General features: G+C 37.2%; 1 protein-coding gene across 2 annotated transcripts in view; it reads right to left on the bottom strand.

Annotated features, from left to right (window-relative positions):
- Nucleotides 1–15980, bottom strand: part of LOC149070940 (transformation/transcription domain-associated protein-like) — a 271954-nt gene that overhangs the window by 74555 nt on the left and 181419 nt on the right. For both annotated transcript variants that reach the window (XM_089248856.1, XM_089248857.1), the window contains one exon: nt 9699–10077. In XM_089248856.1, coding sequence (XP_089104982.1) covers nt 9699–10077 — 379 coding nt within the window. The remainder of the gene's footprint in view (nt 1–9698; nt 10078–15980) is intronic.

Raw genomic sequence — 15980 nt, 5'->3', positions numbered from 1 at the left:
ACATTCTCTACAATATCAACAAATGAGAGGCTTTTAACATACAGACATTGCGTTTCATATTTCAAAAATAATTTGAAAATGAGTGTTTTTAGATTTAGCTTCTAGACTTGGTAATCACTAAGTAAAAAATAAATCACTAAAGGAGATAGAATCTTGAAACACTCATTAGAAAAGTAATTATTTCCTTGTTTTTGCCGCTGATGCAAGTCTAAGTAGGGCTTTCGTTCCCTTCAGTTTCAATCATTTTTGATCTTGTTTCTTTTTCCAGAATTTACCCATTTCATATTTAAAATAAGGGTTTTTCTTTCTAAGTTCACTCTTGATCATTACCTCAATTTGATTCAACATACTTTGAGATAACTTCTTTTGCTGGGTCATTCTAAGAATATTTATTAGAGATTCTCAGAACTTTAATAGAGTGATTAAAAACTAGACTTCAATTATTTTAAATTTAAACTGTAAAATTAAAAACTATAGAATATATAATGATTAAACTATTATAAATTTAATAGAATGATTCTATTTTCACAAAAAATTCAATCCGAGTACATCTGTTTTCACCCCCTATTTTTAACTGATTTGTGATTGCTCCATGTATTTTATTTTCCAGCATCTTTGACAGATTTTGTCTCTCGCTTTATTTCCAAGTTTGCTATTATTCATTTTCTACTATTCATTCTATTTATATGCCATTTCCATTTACGCCATTCACTGACATGTTTAGTGTTTAGTGGAAAATAGTTTCCAGATGAGCATTAAGTAAATTACTTTGTCTAGACCAGTGTCCCAACCTTTTTTGTTCTATCACACACTTCATCAAAAATTTTCTTCTCCCATCACCTCCTCCCCCCAATGCAATCTAACCCATAGGATCCTATGTTATACCCGTAGTTTCTACCGCCCCCCCTGGAACATTTCATCGCCCCAAAGGGGTCATTAACGCCCACATTGGGAATCACTGATCTAGACCATGGTCGTGGTTGGTTTCAAAGGAACGAAAAGATAATTCATGTGAGTATTGCACTTGTTATGTGCTCAAGTGTTGCAATCTACGATCTATCTTCTATCTTCCAAATCAAAAATTAGAATGAAAATCTTTTCTGCAAATTTCAAACTGACTGTTTTGGATGGAATAATTTGTAGAAACCATTGTAATTTCTGATTCATTTCATCTAGCTGGAACACAACTCAAGATAGTGTAAAATAAATATGTTGACTTTTACGAAGTAAGTGAATAAAGCCCAGGAGCTTTAATGACCAAACTGCCTATGTTATCTCTCACAGGCGCAGACCTATGGGGTGGGGGTTGGTCACCCTGATCCTCCCAAGCGAAATATTTATAAGATAATAGTGCATTCAATAAATCCGTTAAAAATTACATCAATATTTTTGATTAAATAACAAATTCAAGAAAACTTGGACTAAAATATTAAAAAACAAGGACTGACTTTTTTTCAAAGTCAGGAAAGAAAGAAAACCATGACTGCTCAGACAATACGGGATGTATGGTCACATCCGTCCATATAATGTAAGGGGGGAAACACCCCTCCTAACAGCAAGCTCCAGATCCACCCCTGATCTCTCACCATATTGCTCATGGCATATACAAAAATCTGTGAGTTTCCCCCAGATAATTTTACTCATGCGGCTTATATGCCAGAGGGGCACCAGAATAATGTCTTGCACAGGTGAGAATTTTGTCTCAAGCCTTCCCTGATCCTTCACATCATTCAGGCCTAGAAGTGAAAATTTGAAAAAAAAGTAGGAAAAATAGGAAAACCATTGACAAAAATAGGAGGGAAAAAACTGAATTCCCAAATTATTGTGGCATTTAAAAATCTTGTGCCATTGAGATTCACACTTTATATATTTCAATTATAGTATTATCTATTGATATTTTAAGAAACTCAAGTTCTAACGAATTTAAAAATCTTTCCTTTCCACAAAATGTGGTATCGAAAACAATGTAAACAGCAAAACTAAAAAGAAATAAATCAAATTTCTACTGTTACTTTAAAAGTCCAATTAATGATCGTAATCCATTTTTTCCCGTGCTTTTCAGAGGAAGAAAAAAACCTGTCTAGGTGCTATAGAAATATAGCACATGCATGCATAACCCATTGCCCATGGGCCGAATGTGGCCCTGGAGTCATCTGTTGAGGCCCACAGCTTCAAGCCTAATTTTGAAAAAAATGAACTAAGCGGCACATTTCTAGATCATTCAAGAGAACCTGCAGCACAGTTTCAGGCCATTCAAGTGGCTCGCGTCACAGTTCCAGATTAATCAAATTACCCGAGCTGCTGTTCCACTTCATTTAAGTGACTTGTGGCACATTCCTAGATCACTAGATTAACCTGCGATATTGTTCATCTACACTTAAGTGACTCACGGCAGAGTTCTAGACCACTAAAAGTGACCAGTGTACATTTATACATCATTCAAGTGACCCGCGACACATTCTTTGATGAGTAAATATGTCGCAGCATATTTACAGATCACCACGGCACAGTTCCAGAGGACTCAATCGACCCATGAAACTTTTAAAGATCATTCAAGTAACCTGAGCCACAGTGTTCCACAGTCTTTAAGCGTGCTGCGGCACATTCCTAGATCATTTAGGTGACATGCAGAAAATTTACAGATCACTGCGACACAATTTCAGAGAACTCAATTGACCCAGACATATTTACAGGTCAGCTTCAGTGACCAGCGACACATTTCAAAATCAATGAAATGGCCCAAACTCTACTGAATGGTGAACACCCTTGATGTAACACCTTCTGGAGTTACATTACATCCCAGGGATACAACCATTAGAATGGCCTGCATATGTCTGGTTTTTTCCAAAGACATACATTTTCTTAAAACACTTATGCTAACCAGTGGCCTTCGGAGTTATCTCATGTGGTCCAGGACAAATAACAAAACCACACAAGTGGTCCACGAACGATCATCAAATCATTTAAGTGGGACACATTTCCAGATTACTTTGATGGCTTGCGGCACATTTCCAGATATAAGTAAGAAATCACCGCGACCCACTTGAGTGATCTGGAAATATGCCGCGGGTCATTTAAATGAGGTATGAAAGTGCAGCGAGCCACTTAAAGTATTTGTAAGTGTACCGGGGCCACTTGAGGCAGGCCACATTTAGGCCATGGGTTGAGCACATGCACGCTTTAAAATAAGGGGCCGTTCAAGTATTATGTTAGCAAATTTTTAGCCATTTTCGACGCCCTTCTTGTGAGAAAAAGTCAGCAAAACTCTGATCCCCCTGTAAGCAAAATTTTGTCAGCGCTCTGTCCCATTTCCTCCTAATGCATATTGGTGGGATCAGAGATGTACGGGGAGGGGTCGGAAGCTCGTGGTACCCCCACAGACGATCAAAAATTTATTTTTTAATGCAAAAAATATTTTTTAAAAGAATTAAAATTTCGAAAGAAAATATCTTTATATGTTATTATAATCAATGTCTGTCAATTTCAATGCTATTTGAAGACTAAGAACTCAAAATTGCTCAAGAAATTCATTGCAACCCTACCTCTAAGTCCTTGGTAATCCTTGACCAGCGGTAAACATTTGGCTTGTGCAGACCAAATGTGGACCTGGGGTTATGATGTGGCCTGTCCTTCTCAAACCTAATTTTGTAAAAATGAACCAAGTGGCACATTTACAGATCGCTTAAGTGACCCGTCGCACAATTCCAGACCATTTAAGCGATCTGTGGCACATTTAGAGATTCGTTGAGTGACATGTGACACAGTTTTAAAGCATTGGTGCGGTTCTACATCACTCAAGTTATCCGCCGCAAATTCCCAGATTACTTAAGTGATCTGCGGCATAATCACTTGTATGACGCGCGGCACAGGTCCAGAGCACTTAAGCGGCCAGCAACACATCAGATCACTTAGATCCGCTAAGTATTTAGTGACCACTAAATTGGCTCTGTAGGGGACTCAATAGGGAGAATGTTAGTTCAGGTACCCACAAACTAGTGAAAAGTTTTATCAGTTTTTCGCGCACCGAGTAAGACGCCATTAAGAATATTTCATATTTTTATAAACGGTGGTAGATGATGTAAGCATCATCCATACCCTACCCCCTCCGTCATCAAAAGTCAGCAAATCGGAAATCCCCCCATCGATGCTGACGTAATACTTGAATAACCCCTAACATAAAGATACCCGTAAGTTATTTTCTGAAGGTTAAAAAAAAGTGGGTTCCGTCTTCCCCCCCTCCCCCCCCAGTAAAACCAGACGTGGCTCAGGCTCTGTCACCTAAAGCCGGGTTTTCCTAGAAGCAGGTTTTCTTTGCTGCATGCAACGTGAATCACCCAGAGTGACATGCCGTCCATTCAACAATAAGCAAAGCAGTACGACTGTTTTCCTACAGAGCCCGTACGGCTCACGACAGCGCTTTACGTCGGTTGTGATTGGCAGACTGCTTCTATAGGAGTTAAGCGTTGTGTGTGTGCCGCGCGTTTCAGCGATCTTTTTATTTTTGTGTTGTTCTATTTCTTTTCCCTTCAAACCGGAGCATAAAGCCGGGTATAGTAGCTGACGTCAGGGTCATATACTATATAGCCGTGTTGAGCTGATGCACCACGCTTGGAAAACAGGTCATTATGTAACACATTTCTGCTGATGCGAAATGATCCTGTTCTGTTCACGCGGCGCAAAAAGCCTACTCCTAGGAAAACCCAGCTTCAGGGACGAACGCTTGTTACGGGATCCCAGGAGAGAGAAACCTATAGTCTCTCATGGAATCTCGTGTGTGGATGGATAGAGTCTGTTCTTCTTCCCTCCTTTTTTTGCCTTCTTATTTACGGCAACCGATCTACGAAACAGATTCGTTTTCTCCACCGAGTTTTAAGCACTTTGACTGCAGCGCGGCGGCGAAAAGATACGTTTGTCGTCATCCCCTCTCCAGTGGAGCTGAATTTTTTTTTCTTTCTTCTTTTTTAGTAGCGAATTGTGATGCGAATAAAACACGTCAAAAAGGGAGGGAAAGCAGTAACATTTTGCAGTTTCTCGGAATTTTTGTAGTGAGATTTTGGCTGTAAACAAAAGGGAGGGTGGGATAAAATAGGAATAGTAGGAGGGAATTGCGGTAAAAAAGGACGATTGCGGCGAAAGTAGGAAAATAGGAGGACATTTCTAAAAATAGGAAAAGTAGGAAAAATAGGAGCGCTGCGAGGTCTGTATATGTTGTTGGAAGCTTAAGCACCAAATCCTGGGAGGTGGGGGAACCCTCAAGCTAATTATAATTATGACCCCAAGAAATAAAATTGCGAGGAGGACATATGGTGTCATCCACAAATCAGCTTTATTTTGACACAACTTCAAAGTTTCCTAGGGGAAAATTTTATTTGTTCTGCAAGATGGTGCAGAATTGAAGACTTTCAGCATTTTTGTAGCAGCATGTAGCAAATTAGGGGAAAAATTGTCAAAATTGTAGCCGAATGTAGCAGACGTCAGAAATTATAGCAGCTTATAGCAATTGTAACAGTTTTCCACTCCTGTATCATGGATCTCATCTAAAATAAAGCACATTGAGTATACTGCAACGTTTTGAGATCCATAGATGGCGATTCAAGCACTGACTTTCGGTGAAAGAGAGAGAAATGTGTGCCATGGCAGTTGGCATGATATACACATAATTGTTTTCATGTTATTTTATTAGCATGAATGTCACGTTCTGTGTTGTCATCGCTGTTTTCATTAATAAATGTTGTGTTTGTCTATCGAGTAATGACTCCTCCATTTGCGCTGCAATACATACTTTTCCTACGCATCATATTGCAACAAGTCATATATAGCTTGATAAAAAGATTGGTAGAGAAGTCATATATTCCATGTGGAAGAAACAGTTATGCAACTGCAGCCCCCAAAGCAAAGCATGTTGAAATCTGTGACGTATGTCTCAGAACAATCAGTGCTACTGCAGAACAATCTGGCTGAATTTTAGGGGAAATATAGAAAATGCTATTAAATGGGAATTTTTTCTGCAGAATATCTCCAGTCAGCCAAGGGTTCATTGCAGAACAATGCAAAACATTCTGCTTTGGGGATTGTGACCACACCCAGTCAATAAATGATGCTAGTTGATGTGCTAGAACAATTGTGTTTGATGCATGATAGGGTAATAGTGGCAGGGCTTGACAAATTGAAAAAAAAAATTTAGGCACCAGCAAAATTTAATAGGCACCAAGCAATTTTTCCTGACAAAATCGGTCCAAGTTAGTGCACAGGGTGATTCATTATTCCCTCCAGGGTTTCGGAATGCTGTAGTGGGGAAGCTATGACAAGTGCAGAGGAGGGGAAGCCTTGTACTGAATACAGAAAAAATTCAACTTTTTATAACAGCAGTCGCTAGTAGATGGCAGTATGCATTTGACTGAAAACAGTCAGTGAATTAAAATGGCATTCACAGGCAAACAAAAAGTGTTCTGTGTTTTAGAATTTTTTAAATTACAGTCAGTGGTGTTGGAGCAGCAGAAATTTCGTATAAAATATTGAACAGAAGCACACACCGACAAGATAATTCATGAGTGGTACAAGTTCAAAGAAACAGGATGCTTGTGTGATGTGAAATGAAGTGGCTGGCTGGGTCCATCTGCAGAGACTAAGTTATGTACGGGAAACGTTTATGAGGAGCCCAACGAAATCAACTCATCGTGCAAGCCGAGAATTGAAGATTTCACAGCCAACAGTGTGGCGAATTCTATGCAAAAATCTTTATATGGGGCCATACTGATTGCAAATGCTGCAAGTGCTGACTTTGGGGGATTGCGTTTTTTTTACGAACTTTTGTATCAATGTCCAAGCCGATGATTCACTGCTACAGAAAATGATTTTCAGTGATGAAGCCACCTTTCATCAGTCCGGCAAGGTAAACAGCCACAATCTGTGCATTTGGGGCACAAAAAACCCTCATACAGTAGTGGAACACTTCGTGATTCTCTAAAAATGAATGTGTTTTGTACTATCTCTGCCTCATGTACGTACGGACACTTTTTTTTATGGAGCGAACTGTTACCAGTGTAGTGTACAGTGTATATGCCACAACTTTGGTTAATGCCGCATCTACATTGTGGAATTACATGTGTGATGACTTCATCACATGTAATTGTGACACATCATATGTAATTGATTACCAAAATTACATGTGATGACTTCATTTTTCAGCAAGATGGAGCCCCCACCCCCATTTCCTGCAGAATGTGTGTGAGTACCTAAACGCTGAATTGCCTCATCACTGGACTGGATGAGCTTTCGAAGATGACATTCCTTTTCTGTCATGGCTCCCACTCTCACCAGACTTGACACTGTGAGACTTCTTGTGGAGCTATGTTAAAGATCTTGTGTTTGTACTCCACTTGCTGTATGATTTAGAAGAACTGAGTGGATGGATCACACATGCTGTCAACACTGTAGATCGTGCCATATTGGGGAGAGTATGGCAAAATCGCACTGATGCATGCTGTGTGAGCAAGGGTTTACACATCAAACACCTGTAAAGTATGTAAATAAACTTGAATTGTTTCTGTATGCAAAGCTCTCCTTCGCTGCACTCATCATAGCTTCTCCCACTATAGCATTCTGAAATCCTGGAGGGAATTATAAATCACCCTGTATTCTTTTTACTTGTCCAGGACATAGGGACCCCTTTGTATGCTGGCAGACACAGAATAATTTCAGATAATTTTGGTCTGCCCTTCGACTTCAATTAAGTTATCATACATAAAAAATATATTAGATGCCAATTCCAATATTTTGGTCATCATGGTGACCTGGCACCTGTATTTATTATGAAATTGATTACATTTTTTTGTAGCTAACTTCATAAGTATGCAACAGTTAGCAGAATGATTTCTTTGTTCGCTATACACTTTGACTATTCATTGAAACTTGGGCATATACCAAACAAAACCCGTATATACCAAAAAAAAAAAAATTAATAGGAAAAACATTTGGCAAAAGGAGGGATTTATTGTATAGATAGCAGCTTTGAATTTGGGTGCAAGAGCAGAAAAAAAAAACTTTTAAAGGCTTCATTAGGGAAAATTATGGTATACAGGTCGTTGCCTTGAAGTGGCGAGTGGTTGTATTAGATATCAAGAGGAACAAAAATTGCCATAGAACATGGTATCGCAAACCATGTTTAGTCAGCGAAAATAGCAAAAGCACTTGTGAAGGGTGTGATGTTGAGTGGGACAAAAATGGCAATAAGTAGAAAAAACATTTATTTGACAACAGAATAACAACACAGCCTGTGGTGTACAATAATAAGTACAAAAAAGTAAAATAAATAAGTACAAAACCCATTTACAGTCAGTCCCCCCTGTATTCGTGGTTTCCCATATAATCATGGTTTTTTTTTTCCCTTATTGAAATTTTTTTGGAACAATCAGAAACCGTCATTCATGTGTTTTGTTTACAAAATATGAGTTGTGCATGTTTAGAATGGCTCGCTAATGATATTACTGTCATCACTAGAGCCGTGGCAGCTCCCAAAAGAGAAACAGTCACCTTTGGCCACAATATGCACTAAAGGACATAACCATTTCTACAGAGCCGACTGAAGAGATTATAAAAAACATTGTCACGTTAGCGAAACAGGTGGGTGGAGAAGGGTTCAATGATATGGATATAGAAGTTGAACAGCTATTTAATAGCAATTCAGCGGTATTGACCTAGGAGGAATTAATGCAGTTGACTGCGCTTGAAACTGAAGCGGTACCAGATGAAGATCAAGAAATAGAAGACAAGTTCACCACATGAGCAACATAGCGGAAGGGCTTTGCATGTTCAAATCAGCAATAGATTGTTTTTATGACATAGATCCCTCTATGGTTCGTTCTTCACATGTAGAACAATTGGTAGAGGAAAACAGAAATAACAATGTTCTTTCAGAAAACATCACCAACAATCGCTGCACCCCTCTTTTGCATTCTCTTATACCTCTGTGTTACCCTGCTCTTCTTGTGTGGTTCAATAAATGAGATATGCAAGAAAAAACTATGGTTTCGGTTATTCGCAGATTTCCCGTATTTGCAGTCAACCCCAGAATTTAACCTCTGCGAATACGGGGAGCCAACTGTACTTGACAGCATGACTACAATACAGATTGTGAAGCACAGTTCAATGCCAGAAAGTAAATGAAGAGAAATGATTACAGGGGTTGTTAAAAATTATTATTGCACTTTATTTCGTGCACCACAGGCTGTGTTGTATAATCACGCTGTCAAATAAATATTTTTTCTACTTATTATTGGCCTTTTTTGTCCTACTCAGCATCACACGCTTCATAAGTATTTTTACAATTTTCATTGACTAAATGTGGTTTGCAATACCATGTTCTATGGAAATTTTTGTTCTTCTTCATGCCTAATATCACCCCTCTGAGTTTGTCACCACTTCAAGGCAACACCCTGTACATGTATAGTATAGTAAATAGTAGATCAGAGTTATGCACATTACAGGAAGAAATGAGTTTAAGACAGAGAAAAAGCACTGCTTAGATTTAAATGTGATTCATTGTCATATAAAGCAATATACCATGCTAACCATATAATCATCAATAATGATATAACTCTTCATGACAAAATAGGAGTCTGACATAAAAAGCAGAAAAACCATGAATAAAGTGATGTTACTATTTTTATAAATGTTTACACAAAAAAAACTCATCTTACATTTTCCTTCTTGTCTTCTCCATCAGTATCCAATGGGTCACTTGTTTCATCAGAATCGTCTTCATCTTTGTACATTGAAATACTGATGACTGAACTTAATGAAGGAAGAGAATGATTAGAGTTTGCAGCTTGAATTATGTCATTTTTTGCTGCAACGAAGATCAATTCCAGGCAATTACTGATCCAGAAATTAGAACCCATTTTTGCCCAGTCTTGAGAACAGATGATGTAGTGAAGTCGATCATATAGTGATTTCTGGATGTTTGAATCAAAAACCATAAAGAATTTTTCTCGTATATGTGGTTGTATAAAATGAAGGCCTGTCATGAAAGATGGTTCCAAGCATTTTGCAAGCTTTGTTCCAAAAGATTCCTCGAATCTTAACAAAAAGAAATAAAATATCATTCAGTAAACATTTACGGAAAATTTTTAACATTGAAAAATAATATAGATGAGGGCCTTAGAAAATGATTCAATTGTCATTGTATGAAAGTAATTATGAAATTCACAAATTATTAAAAAAATACCTACATTTGCAAAGTCTAGATCACTGTTTCTCCAAGTCTGCAATATCGCCCCCCGGTGGGTGATGGAACCGTACAGAGGTGGGGATAGAAGCTACGAGTATAACATAGGATCCTATGGGTTCGCTTGAGTCTGGGGCGATAAAAAAAAAAGTTTGGAGAACTATGGTCTAGATCAGCGTTTCTTAACCTTTTTTGCCCGTGGCCACCTTTGAAGCATATTTTTTTTCTCATTGCTACCCTGTCTCACCCAGAGTTTTTGACCCTCATCTTGAAGCAAGATCCTTTATACGTATTCAATTGATTTTTTCAGTGAATTTATACTGAATGAAAAAATAAGATTGGCTTCCAGACCACTGGCCCGGAATTTATTGAGCTCCTCACTAATCTGAGTTCTATTCAGGACCGTCTAAACATCATGGGCCCCTAGGCAAAGTGATGCTATGGTAGTCTCATGCTTAGCCAGAAATAAACAGCCTACATATTTCCTACTTATTTTTAAAATTTATTATACTATACAAAATATCATGAGGAGTGGGACTGACAGAGCTGCAACCTGGGACCTAATATGCTCATTTTTTGTTTTTTTACTCTGTATTTTAATATGGGGGGGGGGGGGATTCTGTGAAAAATCTAGCCAGGGGCCTGCAAAAAACCCCATCCTAGGGAACCTGCTGTAAAATGTAGGCGGTGAGGCCCAGGTGGGTCCATGCCCTAAGGTAGCCCTGGTTTTATGGGTGGTTTTGTTGGATTCTGTAAGTGTATAGTCACTAATATAAAAGCTTTATTTCTTCACACTTTAATTTTTATTCTCAGCTCTCTGCAGCCCTCCAAACCACGTGTCATGGCCTCTTTCTCCATTTTCTTCTGTGGCCCCTTGAAGTACTTGAAGTATCCCAGTACCACTAAAGGATAATATGGCCCCCGGTTGAGAACCACTGTTCTAGATCATAGTTTCCCCAACTTTTTTTGTTCCATCGCCTCCTTCTTAGGAATTGTTTTCTCTCATCACTCCCCCAACTCTAGCAAATCCATAGAACCCTCTGCTGTACTCATAGCTTCTATTGTCCCCCTTGGACCATTCTATCACTCACCAGGGGGTGATATTGGGAAACACTGGTCTAGATGAATAACTTTTGAATAGGGAAAGAGTAGATCGTGGCAAATTTTGTAAAATTTTTCGAAAATGTTTCTACACTGAATCAATAGAACAGTCACAATATTTAAGACACACAAATGGCAACATAAACTATGAACATTAATGAACAAAATATTGCTTTAATTATTTATAAAAATTATAATAAAAAATATTTTTAATTATATATAAAAAATAATTCTTAAAATAATTCTTTTTTTTTTTTTGCATATATGTATTGCAAAAAAAAAAGAATTATTTTAAGAAAAAGGAAAACAAAAATGAATTTTATGAGTGAAATAGAATCTATGCAGTGGGTCATCATCGGGGGAACCCCATGATTGATTCGAAAAATGTAGCAGTTTCTGAGGGGGGGGGGGCTATGCCTAATTGCATTAAAAATGCCAACCCTTGTTCCCAGACGCCCGCCTTCTCAAAAACATGTTGGAGAAAAAAAAGACAATGAAAAAATGTTAAAAAATACAATATTTTAAAAATATATACAAAGTTACAGGAATACAATAACTACAGAGAATATTTTACAAAGATTATGAAAAAAGTCAAAAATAAATTAAAAAGTCCAAAAAAGTAGTAAAAAATTACCAGACATAAAATATGAGTGGGGAAGACTGTTTTTGTTTGGAAGAGAAGTTTTGAAATATCGTTGAAGAAGGCAGTTGGAATACTGTTGCCAGATGCAGCTTTGAAAAGATTGAGGTATGCTGTATTAAATTTCTATTTATTATTACAGCTATGCCTGAATCTACAAATTTGCAAAATCAGTGTTTTTCTGAATATTTTGGTGTTGATATTTGAATGCCAGTGGATTAAACTGTTAACAGAAAAATTAAAGTCTTATCTTTTGTCATAAACACGTTTCTCATTTATTGTTGTTTTTTATATATTTTTATATCCAGGAACATTATTATGTCTTCTTTTGTGGTTTCCTTCAGAGAAAGCTCTTCAGGAAGATGCTGTTAAAATTGCATTTGTTGAAAATGATTAGATCATTAAAAAAAAACTAAACTTGAACACGAAAAATACAAATTCAATGGCACCAGGTCCGTTGCGTGCTCAACTCAAAAAAGGGCCCCTGCGGTTGATCTTGCTTGGGGGACCACCTTGGTTAATAAGCTACCAGAGCAAATGTTTTCTTGTTGTAAGGACACGAAGATGTAAAATCTGCCCAGTAACTAACAGAGCACAAATGAAGAAAGAATGGGAAGTAACTCTTTTGCAAAAGCAAAAATGTTGTATATTTGATCACATGCTCAACTTGTAAAATAAAGTACATTGGACAAACAAGCAATAGTCTTAACATCCGTATTAATAAAAATCTTGTGATGTCAATTTATATATTACAGTGCAGAATCAATTCGTCGAACCGTCGATTCTTCACTGTACATGTTCCGCGCGACCTTGTATGTAGGTTTTTGTCTGACACGTGAAATAAACACATGAACAAAAGTGTACACGCAGTTAACTGAAAATAATTAATTTTTGTCAATGCAGAAAGGTCATCGAAATAAAAATTACAATATCAATTACATTTAAAAATTTAACTGCATATAAAAGTTTAATTATATTTGAAAATTTCAGTTATAAAAATTTGAAATGTTAAATAATTGATTTTTGCTGTGAAAAAATTTCAATATCACGTGGAAAAATTTCGGTTCACATGATATTCCCCAAATTACAGTGAGCCTATCTTTAATGGTAAATTTCTATCTGCCCCACGGGCTAGAGAGTTTCTCCCCACCCCCCTTCAAGAGTCACCAACATTTACCATTACAGTATCTCCATAAGAACCTAAAATATTTAATTAATTAATAATTCAATTAAATTAATATTTAATTTTCACCGTATAAGCCGCACTTCCCGCTTTTGTTGGGATTTTTATTTCTCACAGCGAAGGGAGTTGGGCGCAGATCAAGGGTGGAAATGTACAGTGCTTATGAATGACGATTCGATGAAGTTTTCATAATACCCACAGGATGAGCACCGACAAAGGCAATGTAATCACCAATAAGAAAGATGACTATGAGTCAGTCGCATAGATATAATATAACCATTAATCTTATGTTTATAATCAGTCACATATCCTTGGCTGGCTTGTTTGAATATTTTCACATAGTTTTCATTAGTGTCTAAGCTTTTGGTACTGGGGAGGGGGGGGGGGGCTGAAAATCGTCATTCATTCCGTTTATGAGGGACTCAAACCTGTACTCAGGCGGCGAAAAGGTGCATTGCATTGTATATTCATGAGTTATTGGAGTTGGGGGGGGGGGGGGTTTCAAATGGCATCAGCCCCCAGTTCTGGTGGCTATGGTCGGAGTGTTTGAATATTATTTCGATGTTAGAATACAAAGTGATTTGAAATGTACATTACATTGCAAAAAAAAATAATAATTCGAAAATAAAACTTTTCGCAGCTGTTACACATAAAACTTAGATACATTGTCGATAAAAAATTCCTTAAAGATATGTTCTCTGCATGGATACATTTAATAGTGAATTACGGAAATCGTGCTGGGGGAAGGGCACATTGCATTCCCGAACTTCCTCGCTGAAAGAAAAGGAAATCCCTGCAGAAAGCGGGAAGCGCGGCCTATACGATGGAAACTAAATTTTCAAAATTTATTTGATCCCAATTTATTATTTGGGTCAGCTCCCAACGCCCCTCACTGCGAGAAATGAAAATCCCGACAAAAAGTGGGAAATGTGGCTTATACGGTGGAAATTAGAATTTAAAAATTTATTTGATCTCAATTTTTTATTTGGGTGAGCTCTTCAACGTCCCACACTGCGAGCAATGGAAATCCTGACAGAAATGCGGCTCATATGGTAAAAATTAAATTTTAAAAATTTATTGGATCCCAATTAATCATCTTGGTGTACCTTCCAATGTCCCTTGATGACTTAAAAGAATACTTTTACAAAAAGAGATGGGAAGGGGGAACATTTCCAATAAATGAGAAAAAAAAAATTAGATTCATTTTTTTACGCCTAAAGCAACTATCCTATTTATAAGATCACAACAAACATATGAATTTTAAAGCAATTCAAATTTGTCGCGACGAATTGACAATACAGCGACGGAATGAGTCTGCGACGAATTTGTACCGCGACAAAATGAGGCTGCGACAAATTTGTACCACGATGAGTTTGTAGCACGACGAATTGACGCTGCGACGAATTGTCCCACGACAAGTTGATTGCGACAAATTGACCTAGACGCAATAATAAACAGGAATTCAATACAGCATACCTCGATCTATTTAAAGCTGCCTCTGACAACAGTATTCTAATCGCCTTCTTCAATGACATTTTAAAAACTTCTCTTCCAAACAAAAATGGTCTTCCCCACTCATAATTTATGTCTGGTAATTTTTGACTCTTTCTTTGGACTTTTTAATTTATTTTTGACTTTTTTCATAATCTTTGTAAAATATTCCCTGTAGTTATTGTATTCTTGTAACTTTGTATGTATTTTTCAAATATTGTATTTTTTAACATTTTTTCATTCTTTTTTTTGTCCCACATGTTTTTGAGAAGGCAGGCATCTGGGAACAAGGGTTGGCATTTTTAATGCAATTAGGCATAGCCCCACCCCCCTTCAGAAACGGCTACGTTTTTCAAACCAATCATAGGGTTCCCTCTGATTACCCACAGCATAGGTTCTATTTGGGCCTCGGTCGATTGCGCCGAAAATGGGAGTGTTTCGACTTCCAATGTATTCCTCCAACAGGTCGATTGCGCTGAGTCTGGAAATCGGGGTGAGCGCAATCAACCTATTTCTTATGATAAACGGTTTATCTTCGGGGCAATCGACCTACACCCTTCTATTTCATTCTCATAAAAAATTCATTTTTGTTCTCCTTTTTCTTAAAATAATTCTTCTTTTTTTTACATATATATATATTTGAAAGAATAAGTGAGCAGAACTAGCGCTTTTGTAATTAAAAAAAAAGATAATTTTACGCTACCTCTTCATTTTATATTTTCATTTCTCTTGTGTTTTATCATACTTTTATTTGATTTTCTGTATGCCTGTGTGTGTGTTCTCTATACAAATCCACAATTTTAGGCTGATCTTCCCCAAATATTGCATATATACCAAACAGGACCTGACTTGAACAATCGGCTACTCTAAAAGTTTGTCAGAGGCGGACAAATGCCCAAAATCGGTGAAGAAACTGTTGGACAAAACATTTACTAAAACATAGTAATATCCCAAAATTGCACAATGGGTGGGACCGATGAACACAATGAAAGTCGAACTCGCAACAGTTTCCATAGAAATGCATCTTGGGACAAAATTTTAGCAAGAACACCTGTCTTTTTCTTTCTTACTGTGACTGCACGATATGGTACTCTTCTATGGCTTTATAAAATTATAAAATCTACATAATTTGCATTGTAGCTGTATTGTAACTGTTACATTGTATTGCCCTAAAACCTGTGCAAATGAGTTACATGTTTAAAGCAGGGTTGTTTGGTTTAAACCACGTTGGTTTAAACCTTGGTTTTAACCGACTGGTTTTTTTCAAAAAATCAGATAAAAGAGGCCTAAATATCATTTTTTTCCCTGAAAAATATCATATTTGTTCATTATTAGCCAAA

Source organism: Pholcus phalangioides, unplaced genomic scaffold (assembly GCF_987345545.1).
Source record: "Pholcus phalangioides strain wild (caught in Gottingen) unplaced genomic scaffold, Ppha-v1.0 ptg000020l_1, whole genome shotgun sequence".
NCBI classification, from domain to species: Eukaryota; Metazoa; Arthropoda; class Arachnida; order Araneae; family Pholcidae; genus Pholcus; species Pholcus phalangioides.
The sequence above is the reverse complement of the archived record's forward strand: the minus strand, read 5'-3'. Positions and strand labels throughout refer to the sequence as shown.